Source organism: Chrysochloris asiatica, unplaced genomic scaffold, assembly GCF_000296735.1.
Source record: "Chrysochloris asiatica unplaced genomic scaffold, ChrAsi1.0 scaffold00003, whole genome shotgun sequence".
Lineage (NCBI taxonomy): Eukaryota > Metazoa > Chordata > Mammalia > Afrosoricida > Chrysochloridae > Chrysochloris > Chrysochloris asiatica.
The window spans coordinates 10,604,017-10,619,980 of NW_006408521.1; the positions used below are offsets into that span (position 1 = coordinate 10,604,017).

The window sequence follows — 15,964 nt, forward strand, 5'->3', positions numbered from 1 at the left end:
CTGCAAGGTCAGCAGTTCAGCCTCACCAGTCGCTCGTAGAAAACTCTAAGCAGGGTCACTATGCGTCAGAACCAACTCAACAGCACTTAACAACAACATATATATGTATATATACATATATGCATATATACATATGTCCTGGTGTGGCACTGTGGGTTAATGCGCTGGACTGCAAGGTCAGTTTGAACCACAATTTTGGCTGTTCAGTCTCACCAGCTACTCCTCAGAAACCCTACACAAGTTTGCTGAATCAGAATTGACTCAAAGGCGCTTAACAACAACAAAAAAATATATATAGGAGTCCTGGTGTGTTGCTACAGGCTAATGCACTGAACTGCAAGGTCACTTTAAACAATATATGTGTGTGTGTGTGTGTGTGTGTGTGTGTTGTTGTTGTTGTTGTTGTTGTTATTGTTAAGTGCCGTCAAGTCAGTTCTGACTCATAGCAACCCTATATAGGGTTTCCAAAGAACTGGTGGCTTTGAAACACCGACCTTTCAGTTAGCAATCCAGTGCTCTTCCTACAGCACCACACCAGGACTACAATATATACATATTTATGTTGTTAAGTGCCAACAAGTGGCCTCCAACTCATAGTGACCCTATAGAGGGTTTCTGGGGAGCCAGTGAAGTTGAACCACCGACTTTGTAGTTCAAACTGACCTTTAGGTAGAGTGCTTATCATATGGTGTCACACCAGGACTCATACATATATATGCTGTGCATGTGTGTATATTTAAAACATATATTTAATTGTCAGTGATATGAGCATGAAATGATTAAGTGAGGATACTCTGCCCTCTTGTGGCAGAGACTGAGTGCTTACGAAAGACCCACTCACGCTTGCATTCCCAGTGGTGCTGTGGGTTAAGTGTTGAGGCGTACCACCAGCAGTGCTCTGTGGAGGAAAATGAGACTGTCTGCTCTTGTAAAGCTTCCCAGTCTCCGACACCCTAAGGAGCTGTTCCCTGGCCTATATGGTCACTATAAATTGGAATTTACTAGAAAATAGTGGGTTTGGCTTTGTTTGGTTTTCTTCAGTTCCTCAGTCTCACTTATAGGAAGGGGCATGTCAAATAGCTCTAGCCAATATGTGTGCAGAACTATTCACTCTTCATTAGACTCTGCATGGGTGACAAATAAATGTTTCATGTTTTAAACCACTGGAATTTCACATTCTGTCTGTTGTGGCTCCTGACATTTAATTACCTTGATGAATGGCCTTTTCCCTTCCCTCACAGTCCTCCTCACTCCGTCCCGTCCCACTGCCAATTGCTTGGTGGCAGAAAAGGAAAGGATGTTTTATTTTCTTATACTGGATGAGCTATTGGACCCATGATTTTTTCCAAAGGGTGGCTTGGATTTTAAACCCAGAAAAGCAATGGATACAGACAAAGAAATACAATGAGTTGTAGCACACAAGAGTATTTCCAAGATTGTATAAACCTGGTAGCCAGCAACCTGAAACCTCTCTCTGCCATTTCTGCTCTAGAGAAGAGCTATGCATTCTCAACAAATACTTTCATTATCTTTAAATTCTTAGATGAGCAAGCTCCTCTATATAATGTTACTTGAGGGACATCTGGTTTGAGTAGACTCTAGAACGTTACTGCCGTAAATAATATGATTGAGCAACCAACAAAAGCAAACAGGAAATAAATAAGGATTTTGTGGGTTGTTGTTTTTATATGTGTATGCTTGTAGGGTTTTTTGTTTTGATTTAGTCTAGCTAGGAATTTAAGAAATATAAAGGGAGATAATAGTCATCTGGTGCTTCTGATCATCACTTAGAAACAATTATAAGGCAGGATAATATTACCCAGATTGGCAAGAGTGTGGGAAATAACACTCTGATTATATTTTGGCAAAAGCGTAAACTGACAAAACACCTTTCCAAAGGGCATTTGACAACTGATAGGAAAATCCTTATAAATACAATATCTGTATTCTCTCTCTTTGGCTCTACAGTCCCTCCTCTAGGAACTTAGCTTAAGGAAATGACTGCAAATAAGCAAGCTGTAGCTTTCACGAATGCTTATGACAATGGACAGAAAAGTTAGAGCAGGAAATCAGCATCAAGTTTCACAACATGAAAGATGTCGAATAGGGCAGACAAAATCAGTGAAGAGTGTAGGAACATAGAGTCCACATCAAACCAAACCAGTTGCTTTCGAGGGTATATTTGAACTGCTAACCTTTCAGTTATTTGAGCACTTAATAATTTGTGATGCCCAAGGCTCTTAAACAGAGAGCAGGTCTTTATAAACTAGAGTTGATGCTAATGGAGTACATATTTACAAAGATGAGTTACGATGGAGAAAAGAGAAAAGTTCAAGAATGGTTTAATGAAGCATAGTTCACAAAGACAGTGTTCTGCAGTCTACTTTGATGAGTAGAAACTGGGGTCTTAAAAGTTCTTGAGTGGTCATCTAAGGTACAACTATTGGTGTCTTCCTGTCTGGAGGAAAGAAGAATGATAAAAATCAAAGAAACATGGAAATAATTAGCTCAATGGACTAATGGACCATATGAACAGTCTCCATGACTGAGAACAGAAGAACTAGATGGTGTCCAGCTACCACAACCAACTGCTCTGAAAGGGATCATAATTACATGCTCTTAGATAGAGTGGGAGAAAGTGTGGAACAAAACTCACCATCAGTTAAGAAAAAAGACGAGGTTTACTGGTAAGATAGAGACTCGCAGAACCCCTGAGACCATGGCCCTTAGTCAACCTTCAAGTTTGGAACTAAACTCACTCCCACGGCTCAAGTTTCAGCCAAACAAAGAAGAACAATAAAGTGAGAAATGCACTTTAGAATAATCAACCAGATGAGATGAAAAGGGCATCATTTTTCAAAGAACAAAATTCAGAAGGGTTAGGGAAAAAGAAGAAATAGAAACGGGAAACATAGGAAGGAAGTAGGATCAGTGATGTTACATTGAGGGGACTGTAATCAATTAGATGAAACAATATGTGCATGAACGGTTAAATGTAAAACTGGTAATCTGCTCTGTAAACCGTTACCTAATCCATAATTAAAAGTTATAGAAAGTCAACCTCAAAAAATTAAAAATAATGGTTTAATGATAACATAAAACATAAAAATAATGGTTTAAGGATAGCATTTAGTGTTTAAATGGGTTTAAGTGGACTGAGTGACTATAGATGGAAAAATAGAGAGCAATTGAGGAAAAAAAAAACAAAAAAACATACAGACATTAGAATTCAAAAAGTCATAGTAAGGGAGGTAGAGAAGATTTACCCTCTCAAATTCCATATGTGAATATCATTCAAATAAATGAGCGTTATTTCATAAATTGGACTTTTCTAAGTTTGTATGCAAAATTATATAAAGTAGGTTTAACAAATCACTATCTCCACTGTTTTTTAAAATATGCCTTTAAAGTGTCCCCCTTCTACAACCCCTCTAAGTAAGAATAAAAGCATTTGTAACATGTAAAGTAGAAGGCAACAGAGCTATCATTCTAACATCTGCTCAGACCTTCCTTACAGCTCCAATCCATAGGAGTAATATCATACTGATTCCTGATGGACTCATAGGTGGAGAAAAAGAGTCTACGCCACGTACGCAAACTCAAGGAAGAAAATGTTCCAATGGCAAAGAGGTAGGAAAATGGAGGGAAAGCAAAAGTAATCTTGCTCTGTTGCACTGAGGATACAAGGGATTTTCCCATTGCCAGTTCCTGGGTGATGCAAAAGGTTGCATGCTTGATTGTTAACTAAAAGTTTGGTAATTTGAGTCTACCCAGAGGCACCTCAGAAGAAAGTTCTGGTAATCTGCTTCTAAAAAATCAGTCATTAAGTCCTCTATGGAGCAGACTTTCAGCACATTGGCAGACTAGTCAGATACACTGCATGGACCTTCTACAACAAAGATGCAAGGGACTAACTGAAACAGACACAGATGACAATCCTGAAACCCAGAACTTGAGAGGTAAGGTTAGAGATATTGGTTGAATGTTTGTTGGGAGGAAAAGCTGAGCAGGGCCGGCCAGAGAGGGAGACTGACTGGTGAATGGCTGACCTAATGCTGCATGACTATCTTGAACTTTTGTGAGCATCTTTGGTGACAGAAGGTAGCCTGGAAAAGCAGATTCACAAAGGCAAATGGAAAGGTACAATTCCTTCCTCCTCCCCATGCATCCCTGGTGACCAGAGATGTGACCAGCACACACCCTCATTCACCCACAGTATATTCCCTACTCTATAGGAGTTAGGAACTGAATGGTTACGAGCCACACCAGTGTGAGGCAGGGACCAGCTATGCTGTTCAGGTGCCTGGATTCACGGGGGGCTCAGCTCCAGAACTACAGAAACTGCAGTGCCACCAGACCAGCAGTAGTTCAGCAGAAATCCTCATAATTAGTCACCCTGGTCCCAGCTGCCCTGTGGTCCTAACAAACACTGAAACCAGCTCTATCAAGGACCTCCATGAACTACTTCAAGTTTAAGAGCCCTGGACATAGATAACACCTAGGTCTGTAGGTACTCCATCTAGGCCAGGAACTCCACCATCACATCCCTTCCACACGCACCTCATGAGCTCCTTGGCTGGCAGAAGTGCCCCAGAACTTTCACATTACTGGTTCTGGCAGCTGCACTTATTTTCTTGGTTTTATTTTTTTCCTTTTGTTGTTCCATTGTTTTTGTTTGTTTATTCTTTCTTCTCCTTCTCTTTCCACTGCCTTGAATTTTATCCTTTCTATCTCTGCTTTTGTTTTTCCTTCTTTTCTTGTTTTTCATTTCCTTTCTCTTTTTTCTCAACTGATCTTTCTTTGCTACTCTTTTTCTCTTTTCATCTTCCTTTGCCCTGGATTTCCTCAGTGTTTATTGTTTCCTTTTATTGTCTCTCTTATTTTTATCTTCTATAACTCTATTTTCCTCTTTTCTTTTTCAGGTATTATTTTATTTTTTCTAGTGCTGTTGGTTTCTCTCCTATATTTATTTCTCTTTTCATCATTGGTTCATTATTTGCTTATTCTATTTTGTTTTCTGTTGTATGGTGGGGAGGAGGTTATCTTCTTTTCCACCCAACAGGAGGCAGTAACTGTGTCCATACAACCCAGCCACAACTGTACCCTCTGCAGATCTATACCAACAGAGCAAACCACAGACAGAAGTCAATACCAACCAAACTCATTGAGGTGTAGGAACAGTGAATAGAGAATGGTGCATATGTGCCCATTCTCTAACTATACTCACTGGAGATAGTTGGTGAGAGCATAAGAACATATTAATATGTTGTTACTGTTGTTAAGTGCCTTGGAGTTGGTTCAATTCACAGTGACACTGTGTAGGGTTTGTGAGGCTTTAAATTTGTGTGGGACCAGAAAACCTCATCTTTCTCCCACATATCAACAAACAATCATCAATTAAATACAAATACAATATCACAATGCACCAAAAACAACAGACAATTTTAGCTTACATGAAGAAACAAGACAGAATAGATCAGACAAATGACCAAGATGCAGACCAAGAAAACGTTTCTGAGGAAGAAAAGGTAATGGAACTAACTGAAAAAGAATTTGAAAGAATGCTATTTAGGTACTTTCAAAGAATTGACAGAAATATCAAGGAATGCAAGGAGAACACAGAAAAACATTAGAAGAATTCAGTAAAACATTACAAAGCCAAACAGGCAAAATAAATGCAACATTTGAAACAATACAAACCTGCAATTAGAAATCCAGGAGTTTAGTATTAAGATTTACAAAATGAACAATACATTGAAAGAGCAAAGGAGTAAATGCAAAGCAATGGAAGCCTGAAATAGTGTCTAATGAAATTAGATACAAAGCAAAAACAAGTGTACATGCAGAACTTCCAAATGGTGAGGAAGTCAAGTAGATTTTGAGATAAAGCAGACTTTTTAAATAGGGGTAAAAATTAATAAATTACTGAGTAATCGCAAATAAAATCAATGTACCCTCATATGAAACTAAAAAAGAGGAAAATCAGAAAGAATTAACAACCATTAACACAGAGAAATAAAAATGAAAAAAAAAAAAAAACCCACACAAAAAAATGAACTCAGCACATAAAATTATGTGGAACAAAAACACACAGAAAAATGACAGCAATCAATTCATACCTATCGATAATTACACTGAGTGTAAATGGATTAGATGTACCTGTCAAGAGACAAAATGTAGGAGAATAGATAAGAAAACAGAGCCCTTAATATGCTGTCTACAAAAGATACATCTTACCACAGAGATGCACACCCACATTCATCGCGGCACTTGCACAACAACAAAAAGAAGGCGACAGCCTAAATGTCCAACAGAAGAACGGTTACTCAAACTTAGAAACAAAAACACAACGGAATATGATGCAATGTTGAAGAATAACAATGAATTGGCAAAATGCCTCACAACATGGATGAATATGGAGGACATTAGGCTGAGTGAAATTAGACAATCATAAAACTACAGATATTGTATAAAACCACTGATGCAAAAAGTTAAGAAAATGTTTTCTGGATAAAAAAATATTCTGTGATGGTTATGATGGAAGAGGGAAGGGAAAATTATTCATGGGCTAGAAGGTAGATACCTGTTAACATGGCTGATGGAGCAGGCAACATACAAGAGAGAGCTTGACAGAGGAAAGATGAAGGTAGCAGGAGACACAAGAGGAATTCAAGAGTTAAAATGCATAGAGGTAAATACTGTTAACTGATGGCAGATGGAGTGGATTGCAATCATTGTAATGAACCAAAGTATATGATTTGTTGAATCTGAAAACCTCCATTCAATTCACAATAAAAAGTTTAAAAGAAAAGCATATCGTATGGAACACAGCTCTACTTAAACATTCGTAGGGTCATGGTCACCATGGGTCAGAATTAACTCAAGGGCAACTGTTTAGGTTTTTGTTCTCCTTAGATGCCATTCCCAGAGCTGCCTGCACACAGTAACTATGTGAGATATGGCTCTGCCACAAACCATGGCCGTCATTCCAATGATCTACACCTTTTTGGTGTAGATATTTGAAACTTAGGTTTTATTTGTTCTCTTTATAACTTATTTGTGTATACATAATACTATGTAGACATAATATACAAAGAATTTCCCAAGACCCAGCTTCATCTCCTCAACTTGTTCACAGCCTCTTTCTTTAAAATGTATTCACTATTTTTTACTTTTGTTTTTAATAAGGTGATATAGGTGGGTCTGTACGATTAGCACTGGGCAGTGAACCCTAAGGCTGACAACTCAAGCCTACCAGCCACTCCATGGGAGAAAGATGACACTTTTGGTTCCTGCAAATATACAGCCTTGGAAACCCTATATAGGGCTTCCAAGAATTGGAACTGACTCAGTGGTACTCAACAACAACAACATATGCAAAAAGAAATATTTTCCTTACATAAATAGATCAACTGGAACAAATTTTGGGCTCACAAATAGAAGACTTAATGGTTTATGGAATTCTTTCACTCATATGTTTTTATTTAATTTCTCTGGTTTCCATCCTTCCTAACTCTTTAAGAATCCACAACCTCAAACCTAGTTTAAGACATTTTAATGATTTCCCATTCCTCTAAGTATAAAGACCAAAATGTTTACTATGATCTTTAAATCTTTTCAAATCTGTCTTTATCTCAGAGCACGGTGTCCTATTGCTCTCTGTACTTCAGCCACAGATGCGGACCTTCCATCCATTCCTCAAATAGGCCACAGGACTTTTGCACATATTTCTCCCACTGTGTGAAATGTTCTTTCCCTTCCATTTTCCCAATTCATTCCTACTCTCCCTACAGTTTTCAGTTCCATTGTCATTTCTGCCCTGATGAAGTAAAATATTTCCAAGGCAGGTTTTCATAGCCACATGTGCCTTCCTTTCTTAATCCTTATCCCAATTATACCTACACTTGGGTCTGTGGCTATTTGAATGTCTCCTGTCTGTACCTGCACACTGTATGGTCTATGAAGACAGCAACCACATTTTTTTTTTAAAAGTTTCTATTGTGATTTGAGTGAGAGTTTACAGGGCAGATCACCAGTTTTACATTCAACAAATCATACACTTTATTCCATTACATTGATTATAATCCCCTCCATGTACCATCAGTTAACAGTATTTCTCTCTACTCATTTTAGCCCCTTTTGTTTTCTTTAAACATTCAGACATATATAATAATTTACACCACTAAAGGGTACATTCTGCAAGCCTGCCTCCTGGCTGCCAGCTCTCAGTCCCTCTGTTTCCATGAGTCCAGAGTTCTTAGATGATCCCTCTCTCCATGTCCCCATCTCTGCCTCCATCAATGGTATCACTGCTTCACTGGATAGGGTCCCCCATTCTTCTTGTGCTCTTCTCCCTTGATGGTCCTAGGGTCCTCTATTTCTGAATTGTAAGATTAACATTGTCCCTGTTCCCTGTTTTTGTACAAAACTTCTACCTTTACAATTGTGATAGTCACAATTAGTCATGATAACAATTACTCACTATTGAATCATAAGAATCTTATCCCCATTTCTTTTCACCAGAACCATCTAGACAAGACGAAAACAATTCAGTGGGGACTTTTTCTTCCCCGACACACTCATAAACTAAAATCCCTCTTGAAAACTTGTAAGCCAGTCACTTCGTGCCTTTATCACCCCCTCATTTTAGGTAGCCAGTATCTAAGTTTCCCATCCCGATCTACTCTGTATGCAGAGGGGAAACTACATCTATTTTTGCCAACAAACTATCCCTAGTACAAGCTCAGTGCATAGCATTTATATTCCACAAATATTTAATACATGAATGAGTCTCTGTGGGAGGGAAGGTGTTATCTTTGCATTTGTAAAAATGTGGAAACTGTGTCTCACAGAGCTGAAAGGATTTGCACAAAGAATATAAACATAGATATTCTGGTCCCAAGGTCAGAGAATGCATAATCCCAAAGAAGAATACATTATTCCCTTGCTATGTGGTGCAGCAGGATAATACACTGGACCACAAGGTCAGTTTGAACTGCAAGGTCAGTGGGTCAAATCCACCAGCCACTCCGCAAAAACCCTATGCAGAGTCACTATGGGTCAGAGTCAACTCAACAGCACTTAAAAACAACAACAACATCCAGAAGTAGAAGGAGTCCCCCGGTAGTGTAGTAAATTATGAGCTGGGCTACTAACTACAAAGTCAGCAGTTCGAATCCACCAGAGGCTTTTCATGAGAAAGTTGCGGCATTCTGCTGCCATAAAGATTTACAGCCTCAGAAACCCTACACAGGCTCTCTATGAGTCAGAACCAACTCAAAAGTACATCATCACTGCCACTAGCCAGAAGTGGAGTGTCCCTCTGAAAACTTTTGTAAGCCAAAATGGCAGAAAAGAAAGCAGCAATTATCACTCAGTTATACCGGAAAAATAGTCTACCAAATCATAGCAAACCATGCAACAATCTAAAACAGCACCAACAGGTAGAAAAATCAGGAGTGATATGACAAAGACACAGGCTATATAAAGTAGAAATTATGGACCATGTGGTTATTAGGGAAGTAACTTGGCAATGCCACCCTCTCTGCTCAGCATACTACCCCCAGCTCACAGCAAAACACTGAATGCTGGTTTCTCTTTTCACCATTTGTTGTAAAAATGAAAATTACCTTTGGATTTCTTTCAGCTAGTGAAAACAGATACTAATGCAGGTTTTTTAAAGTGGCATAAAGCAAACTTTTGAAAGGCAGGGGATACCTGAACTGGGAAGTATCTCATGGCACATTGTAGAATCCTAGTGTAAGCTCCTTGAATGAAGACAAAATGAAAGTAGGAATGAAGGCATTTGAACTTCAGTATGGTTTTTAGTGTGAAAAAGATGCTCTTGGCTTCACTATAAATTATTCCTATGGCACTGACTAGGTCACACTGCCTTTTTAGACTTTGGCTCCTCAGTTGAATCTCCATGCCACACAATTTTGAGATTCTATGCTTCCCAAACTCCCTGAACCTTAAGATTTCATCTGTGATGCAGTGAATTATTTGATATGACTCTTCTATCCATAGCCTTTGTATCTCCCACCAAACGACTGACTGATACCATGCCGATTGGGTTTATTTCTTCTTTTCCAGATGGGTCTTGAAAATAAAAGTGGGGGAAGATGCTGATAGGATGATATGCTTCAGTTGTGAGTGATTATTAACCAGGCTAAATGTGATTGTAAGAACTTAGAATCCTAACATGGGGAATGAGCAATTTTGCCATTCTGCTGAGTATACAATGAACCATCTCAGCAGCAATAGTGGGGCCCTTGCTATCAACAAGAAAGAAGAGCCCAGAGTGGAGTATGTCCTTTGGACCTTGAGATCCCTGTGAGTTGCTCCTTGACCCAGGAGACAGTGCTGTGGCACATTTGGTGTGGCAGAAGAGCAACAGAGAGCAGCAACAGCGAAACCAAGAGCCAAAGCATGAGACACAGTGATGGGCTTCCCAGCCCCCTGAGTGAGTAAATCTGAGTGCTTTCAGGCAAGAAGTTCACTTGTGGACTAGGTTGCCTCCAGGCACCTAACTGGTGGAAACTAGGCTTGCTGACCCACAGAGCTAGAGCTGAGTGCATTCAGTGAAGTCGAGCACCCTTGGAGCATTTGTCAGCAGAACTTATGGAGCTTTGTAACAGTGCCTGAGCAGGGCAGAGGTCAAGGTCCCTTGTCGCTGAGAGGTTCGGATCACAGACATGGTTGGGAAGAGGCTATCCTAACCAAAGCACTATATCCTGAACAGTTCTGGTCCTGAATTGTAACCTCATACGTAGTTTCCCTAATAAGCCCTATAATTGTATTGTCTGTGAGTTCTGAGTGGCCAGTGCTATGAATTATTTTCACCACCTGAGAAATAGAGTGCTATGGGAAGGACGGTGGTAAGAAGGTTGGAGGATGGAAGCATGTTTGACCTTTGCCTTATAGGAATCAGTCTTGACCTGATGTAGTGTTTGACTCTCCTCCCACCTTGTGAAGTCAGAGGAGGTCAGATGTGGCCTCCTTGTGATTGTGTATACCATTTAACAGCAAGTACATACCCATAGTAACTGAGTTATTCCAGCAGCCCAGATCTGGCTTCATATTTTGGATCATTTTTAATGTATTCAATGAGCAGTTGTCACTATGCAACAGAAAACAACTGCAGGAACAATTTCATCAAGAATAACATATGGCCACTATAGAAACAATGGAAAGTTATTGCAGTGTCAAACTCAGCAGATGGAAAGTTGTTGTTATAACCTTGACAGTTGACCCTGGGACTTCTAGATTTGCAATGTAGTTATATGCAAGGAAGCAAAGACCATCTGGTCAGAAGGATAGCATTTTTTAAATGTTCTGTTCCTATAGTTAAATGGTTCAGAACCTAGTAAAAGAAAATGTGACTGATCTCAGTCAGTAAGCTAAGAGTTCATAGAAACTGTAAGGGAAAAGCCAACTTCTCCCAATTGATTTGAGATGTTTAGTCTATCTAGCCTTGATCTATAGTCTTATCCTGACACTACTGGTTAGAACCCTCTTCTGAAAGTGCTTTATAATCTAGAATTCACTTACTTTTCCAGATTCATCTCTTACCCACTCCCTGACCAAGCCCACACTCTGGCCTACAACTCACTGTTCTTCCTAACTCCAAGAGAAATCACAAGGCTCCTTCAAGATCCAGTTCAAATGTTTTCTCTTTAAAACCTTCCAACATGCTCCCGGACAAAGCTCAGTACTGTTGTTGTTGTTAAGTGCCATCAAGTCTATTCCAACCCATAGTGACACTTTAGAGTCTGGACTAGTGGATTTGAATCCCCAGCCTTAAGGTTGGCAGTCCAGAACTTATCCAACAGCAGCACACCTGGACTTCTATCGCCTCCAAATTACCACAGTATTTATTTATGACAGCATGGTGGTCATCTGACTTATGGTTACTTGTCTGTCAGTCTCTCCTCTTGCCCCACAATCAGCCCACTAATCTTTAAGCACATTAGAATTGGGACTATGTCTTATTTAGTATAACATACCCCAAGCACATATAAGTGCCTGACATATAGAAAGTCTGTTGAATTACCTGCCACATAACAATCAATCAGTAGATGATTATATTGTAATGGAAGAACAAGTTTTATGATGTCAGTCTACAGAACAAAGTTTATTTTAACAGGGACTTTTTAGTGACCCTGCCTCTAGTGACTCAAATGCTAGGCATTCTGATATGCTAGTGGTGAATTTATTTGAAACAGGTAGAATCTTATTCTATCTTTTACCTTTTAGCTAAAATTATTAGACTCTTCTTATATTTCAGGCACAGCACTAGAGCTTCACATGCATCATCTAGTTTAATCTTCAAAGAATCCTAGGAACTATTATCATTGTAATTTTCAAAGAGGATTACTAAGGTGTAAGTGGACAAGTTACTTTCTTCAGACTACAGAGTTAGCAACTAGCAGGACTGCAATTTGACCCAAGTCCAGCTGATGCCAAAGCTTGTACTTAGCACCATGTTGCTGTATTTCTCCTAATTATAAACCCAATCTTCATGGCTGAATCATGAGTCTTGGCTTTTAATGTTTTTCTTTACTCCTTTGTTATTCTTAATTCAATGGAGTCCTGGTGTCACGCTTCAGGATAATGCACTGGACTGCAAGTCAGTTTGAGCCGCAAGTTCAGCAGTTCAAACTCACCAACTGCTCCTCAGAAACCCTATATAGGATTGTTATGAGTCAGAATCAACTCGACGGCACTTCACAACAACTATTTCCCTTTGATTATTTCAGAATCCTTTTGTACACCCCCTTACCACATTTACGAACACGTTTTCAACATTTTAAGAACTCCTTTGTCCCACAATTTCAGAGACACAGAGCAATTATAGAATTTGTCCAAATCACATAGCTAATAAGGACAAGTCAAGATCAAAGTTGTCTGGCCCTATGTTAACCACCAAGTCTTGGTGTGGTACTGTAGTATAAGCACTGGACTATTAACTGAAAGGTCACTGGTTCACACCCACCAGCTGCTCCTTAGAAACCCTATACAGAGTCGCTATGAGTCAGCACTTAACAGCAACAGCATGTTTACTATCTAGTCAATTTCTAAGGCAGTCCAAATGCAGGGACCAAACCACATCTGAATGTAAACGCCTTCTTTTTGAAAAAAATGAAATCCATGAGCTTCCTTATATGCAGTCACTTCCAGAGAACAGCGCTAGAATCTTGCGTAACTATAATTTAAACTTGCTTCCTTTAGGTGGTATAGGTTCTGCTTTTAGCAGCAATTGGCATTGTCCTGAATTAGACTTAACCCTTTTAGGAAAGCACAGGTTTAATAATTACTTGCCTGGTTGGTCAGATTACAGTCCCCATTTTAGCAAGAGATCATGGTGCGCCATCATAAAATTCCACATATAAGATCTTGATATAGCAATAAAGACCAATGTTTAACTGAGCCTTTATATAATGTGCCAGATGCTGTACTGAGCTCTTTACTGAGATCCTTCATTAAGTAATGTTTGTAGTCACCTCAGGTAATAGAAAAAGATCAAATCCCCTGGAGACTGAAACCCTTGCCCAATGTCACATAGCTGGAAGCCAGATGTGTCTGCCTTCTGAGTCAACACTGAAGCCCTTGACTTATTGTTCTCTCTGCTGACACAGTTCCATTATCTCTCTCCCTCCACCCTATAATTAAAAGGCGTTATCCTGACAGATTTGGAAAAGGAAATACAGTACCTGAGAAATCCCAGGTGATCTCCATTCAGATCAACCATTTTCAACACTACCATTTCTTTGTCTGTATTTGAAGAATACCTGGTCAGGAAAACAGAGAAGCTTAGTCAAATTTGTGTTAGAGTCTGGTCCTCATGTGTGACAAGCAATAAAGCTAATACAAAAGCAAAAGTTCCTTTCATTAAGTGAGTCTCCCTGATAAGCCATGGTCCCATGCACCTCATCCTTCAGCTAAGGAAATGGTTTACAATTATGATCAAAATCAAAGGCACTAGATAAACTGACTAGAGTTAAATTAATATTATATTTTTATCTAATTTGACATATATGCACTTTTATTCAAAAGGATTGTATCTTTGAAATTTCTCTTTACATATCAAGTTTTAATAGAACATCTGAAAAGTAGCTAGGAAAATGCAACACAAAAGCATTACAATTTGAAATATTCTTTTATGTCCTTTCAAAAGAAACCAGATTATATTTTCTAAAAATCAATTCCTTTGAAAACTATTGAAATATATGCAGACAAATGCAAAACGTCAAGTGGCCAACTTGAAACTGAGTTGTTATTTTACACTACCACAGTGATCAAGCCCTTCTCTTTGGTCTTAAACCTGGTTCATGATGGAAGAAAAAAGAACAGACAAAATAATCATCTCCCTCAGATGCATCCCATTATGTTGACTTTATTTCTTACTCTTCATTCTGGCTCTTTATTCTTTTATCTCCTCTCCCTAGTTACATTCTCTTGAACTAAGATGTTTTCTTTTGGATGAAACATTTTTAAAATAAAATTCATTAATTTAACAAGCATTTAATATGTGCATTATTATCTGCGTTCCTCAGATGAAAAAGCTGAAAGTTCATAAATTAAGAGAAGTAAATCCCTTAAGGCCACACAACTAGTAAGTTGCAGAGCTGGGATGAGGCCACACTTGTGCCTGAGTCAAATACCCACTCTGCTTCTCACAGCAAGGGAACTGGAAAGAAACGCGCACAAGTCCATGTGTGTTTCTTCATTTACTTTTTGCTTTTTCTTGTCTGAGTTTACAAACACATTCACAAATTATTTTGGCTTTAATACTCTTTTGGTGTTCATCAAGTTACAATCCATACTTAAATTACGCGACTATTCCTGTTCGCTACAGGAAAAACACTAACGTCATCTTGACCATTCCTCCTCACCTTGCTCTCTCTGATTGTGGATTCTGAAGGTAAGAATAAGGGCTTCGGTTGATCTGGACACCTTCCACATTCCCTTTATTGGTAAAGATTTTGCCTGGAGTCAGCTTTGCGTGTGCTATGTCAATGCTCTAAAAGAAAGAAACAAACAAATACGGAGTTGTTCCTTTAGAAACCCTGGTGGGAATAATGACTTGGTCAAGATAAACAGAAGAGTCCTGTGGACAATTTCCTATCTTTAACTTGGTCCCACTATGGATTGAACGCTGGGAAGACCACACAACTGGTGTCTGTCATTCTGGAGGTAATCAAAATGGCCGCCAGAGTAGAAATGGAGGTGTGTCTAGGGAAGCACCATGCTGATTGGTGCCTCAAATGTCAAAGCACTCCACTGCTTAGTCTTTCTTGACACCCCTGCAGCTGGACTGAGGCAGGCACCATCTGACAGTCAAAATAAGGACGAGACTGGGACAAGATTTGTTGACATTGAAGTTCCTCACAGGGAGCCCTGGTGGTGCAGTGGTTAAAGTGTTCCACTGCTAACTAAAAGGTAGGCTATTTGAACCCACCAGCTGCTCCCATGGGATACTGTGGCAATAGAAGACTTACAACCTTAGATGTCCTGGGGGCAATACTACTATCGTTATGAGTCAGAATAGATTCCAGAGCAGTGGATCTGGGGGAAGGTCCTCACCCTCCCTTCCCTCTCCTCCCACCACCTTCTGAGGTAGTGGTTCCTAAACATTTAGCTGCCAGCCATAGTATGAGATACATTTTGCATTTTAAATTAATGTATAGCAAAGACACAGTAAAAGAAAGTTTCACAAAGCAAATATACTTCTACCATGTGTTCTGTGCTATGATATGAGGGGGCTTCAAAAAGTACATAGAGAAAAGAACAAACAAGATGGCGGATCGGGTGGACGTATAGCAGAGAGCTCCGCCATCAACAACACAGAGTACCCGACCAAGCACGCTCAGGGGATGGTCCCAGAACTCTGAACCACATATAAAGGAATACTTAGAAGGTTGGAAGGCTCACAGCTGGGGGAATTTGTGGCAGAAGCAAGAAA

General features: G+C 39.4%; 1 protein-coding gene across 1 annotated transcript in view; it reads right to left on the bottom strand.

Moving 5' to 3' along the window:
• Positions 1-15,964, bottom strand: part of ASAH2B (N-acylsphingosine amidohydrolase (non-lysosomal ceramidase) 2B) — a 106,101-nt gene that overhangs the window by 68,793 nt on the left and 21,344 nt on the right. Inside the window, exons 5-6 of the mRNA XM_006831432.1 lie at positions 14,895-15,022; positions 13,713-13,790 (exon numbers count right to left, since the gene is read on the bottom strand). Of these exons, the coding sequence (XP_006831495.1) occupies positions 13,713-13,790; positions 14,895-15,022 (206 nt within the window). The remainder of the gene's footprint in view (positions 1-13,712; positions 13,791-14,894; positions 15,023-15,964) is intronic.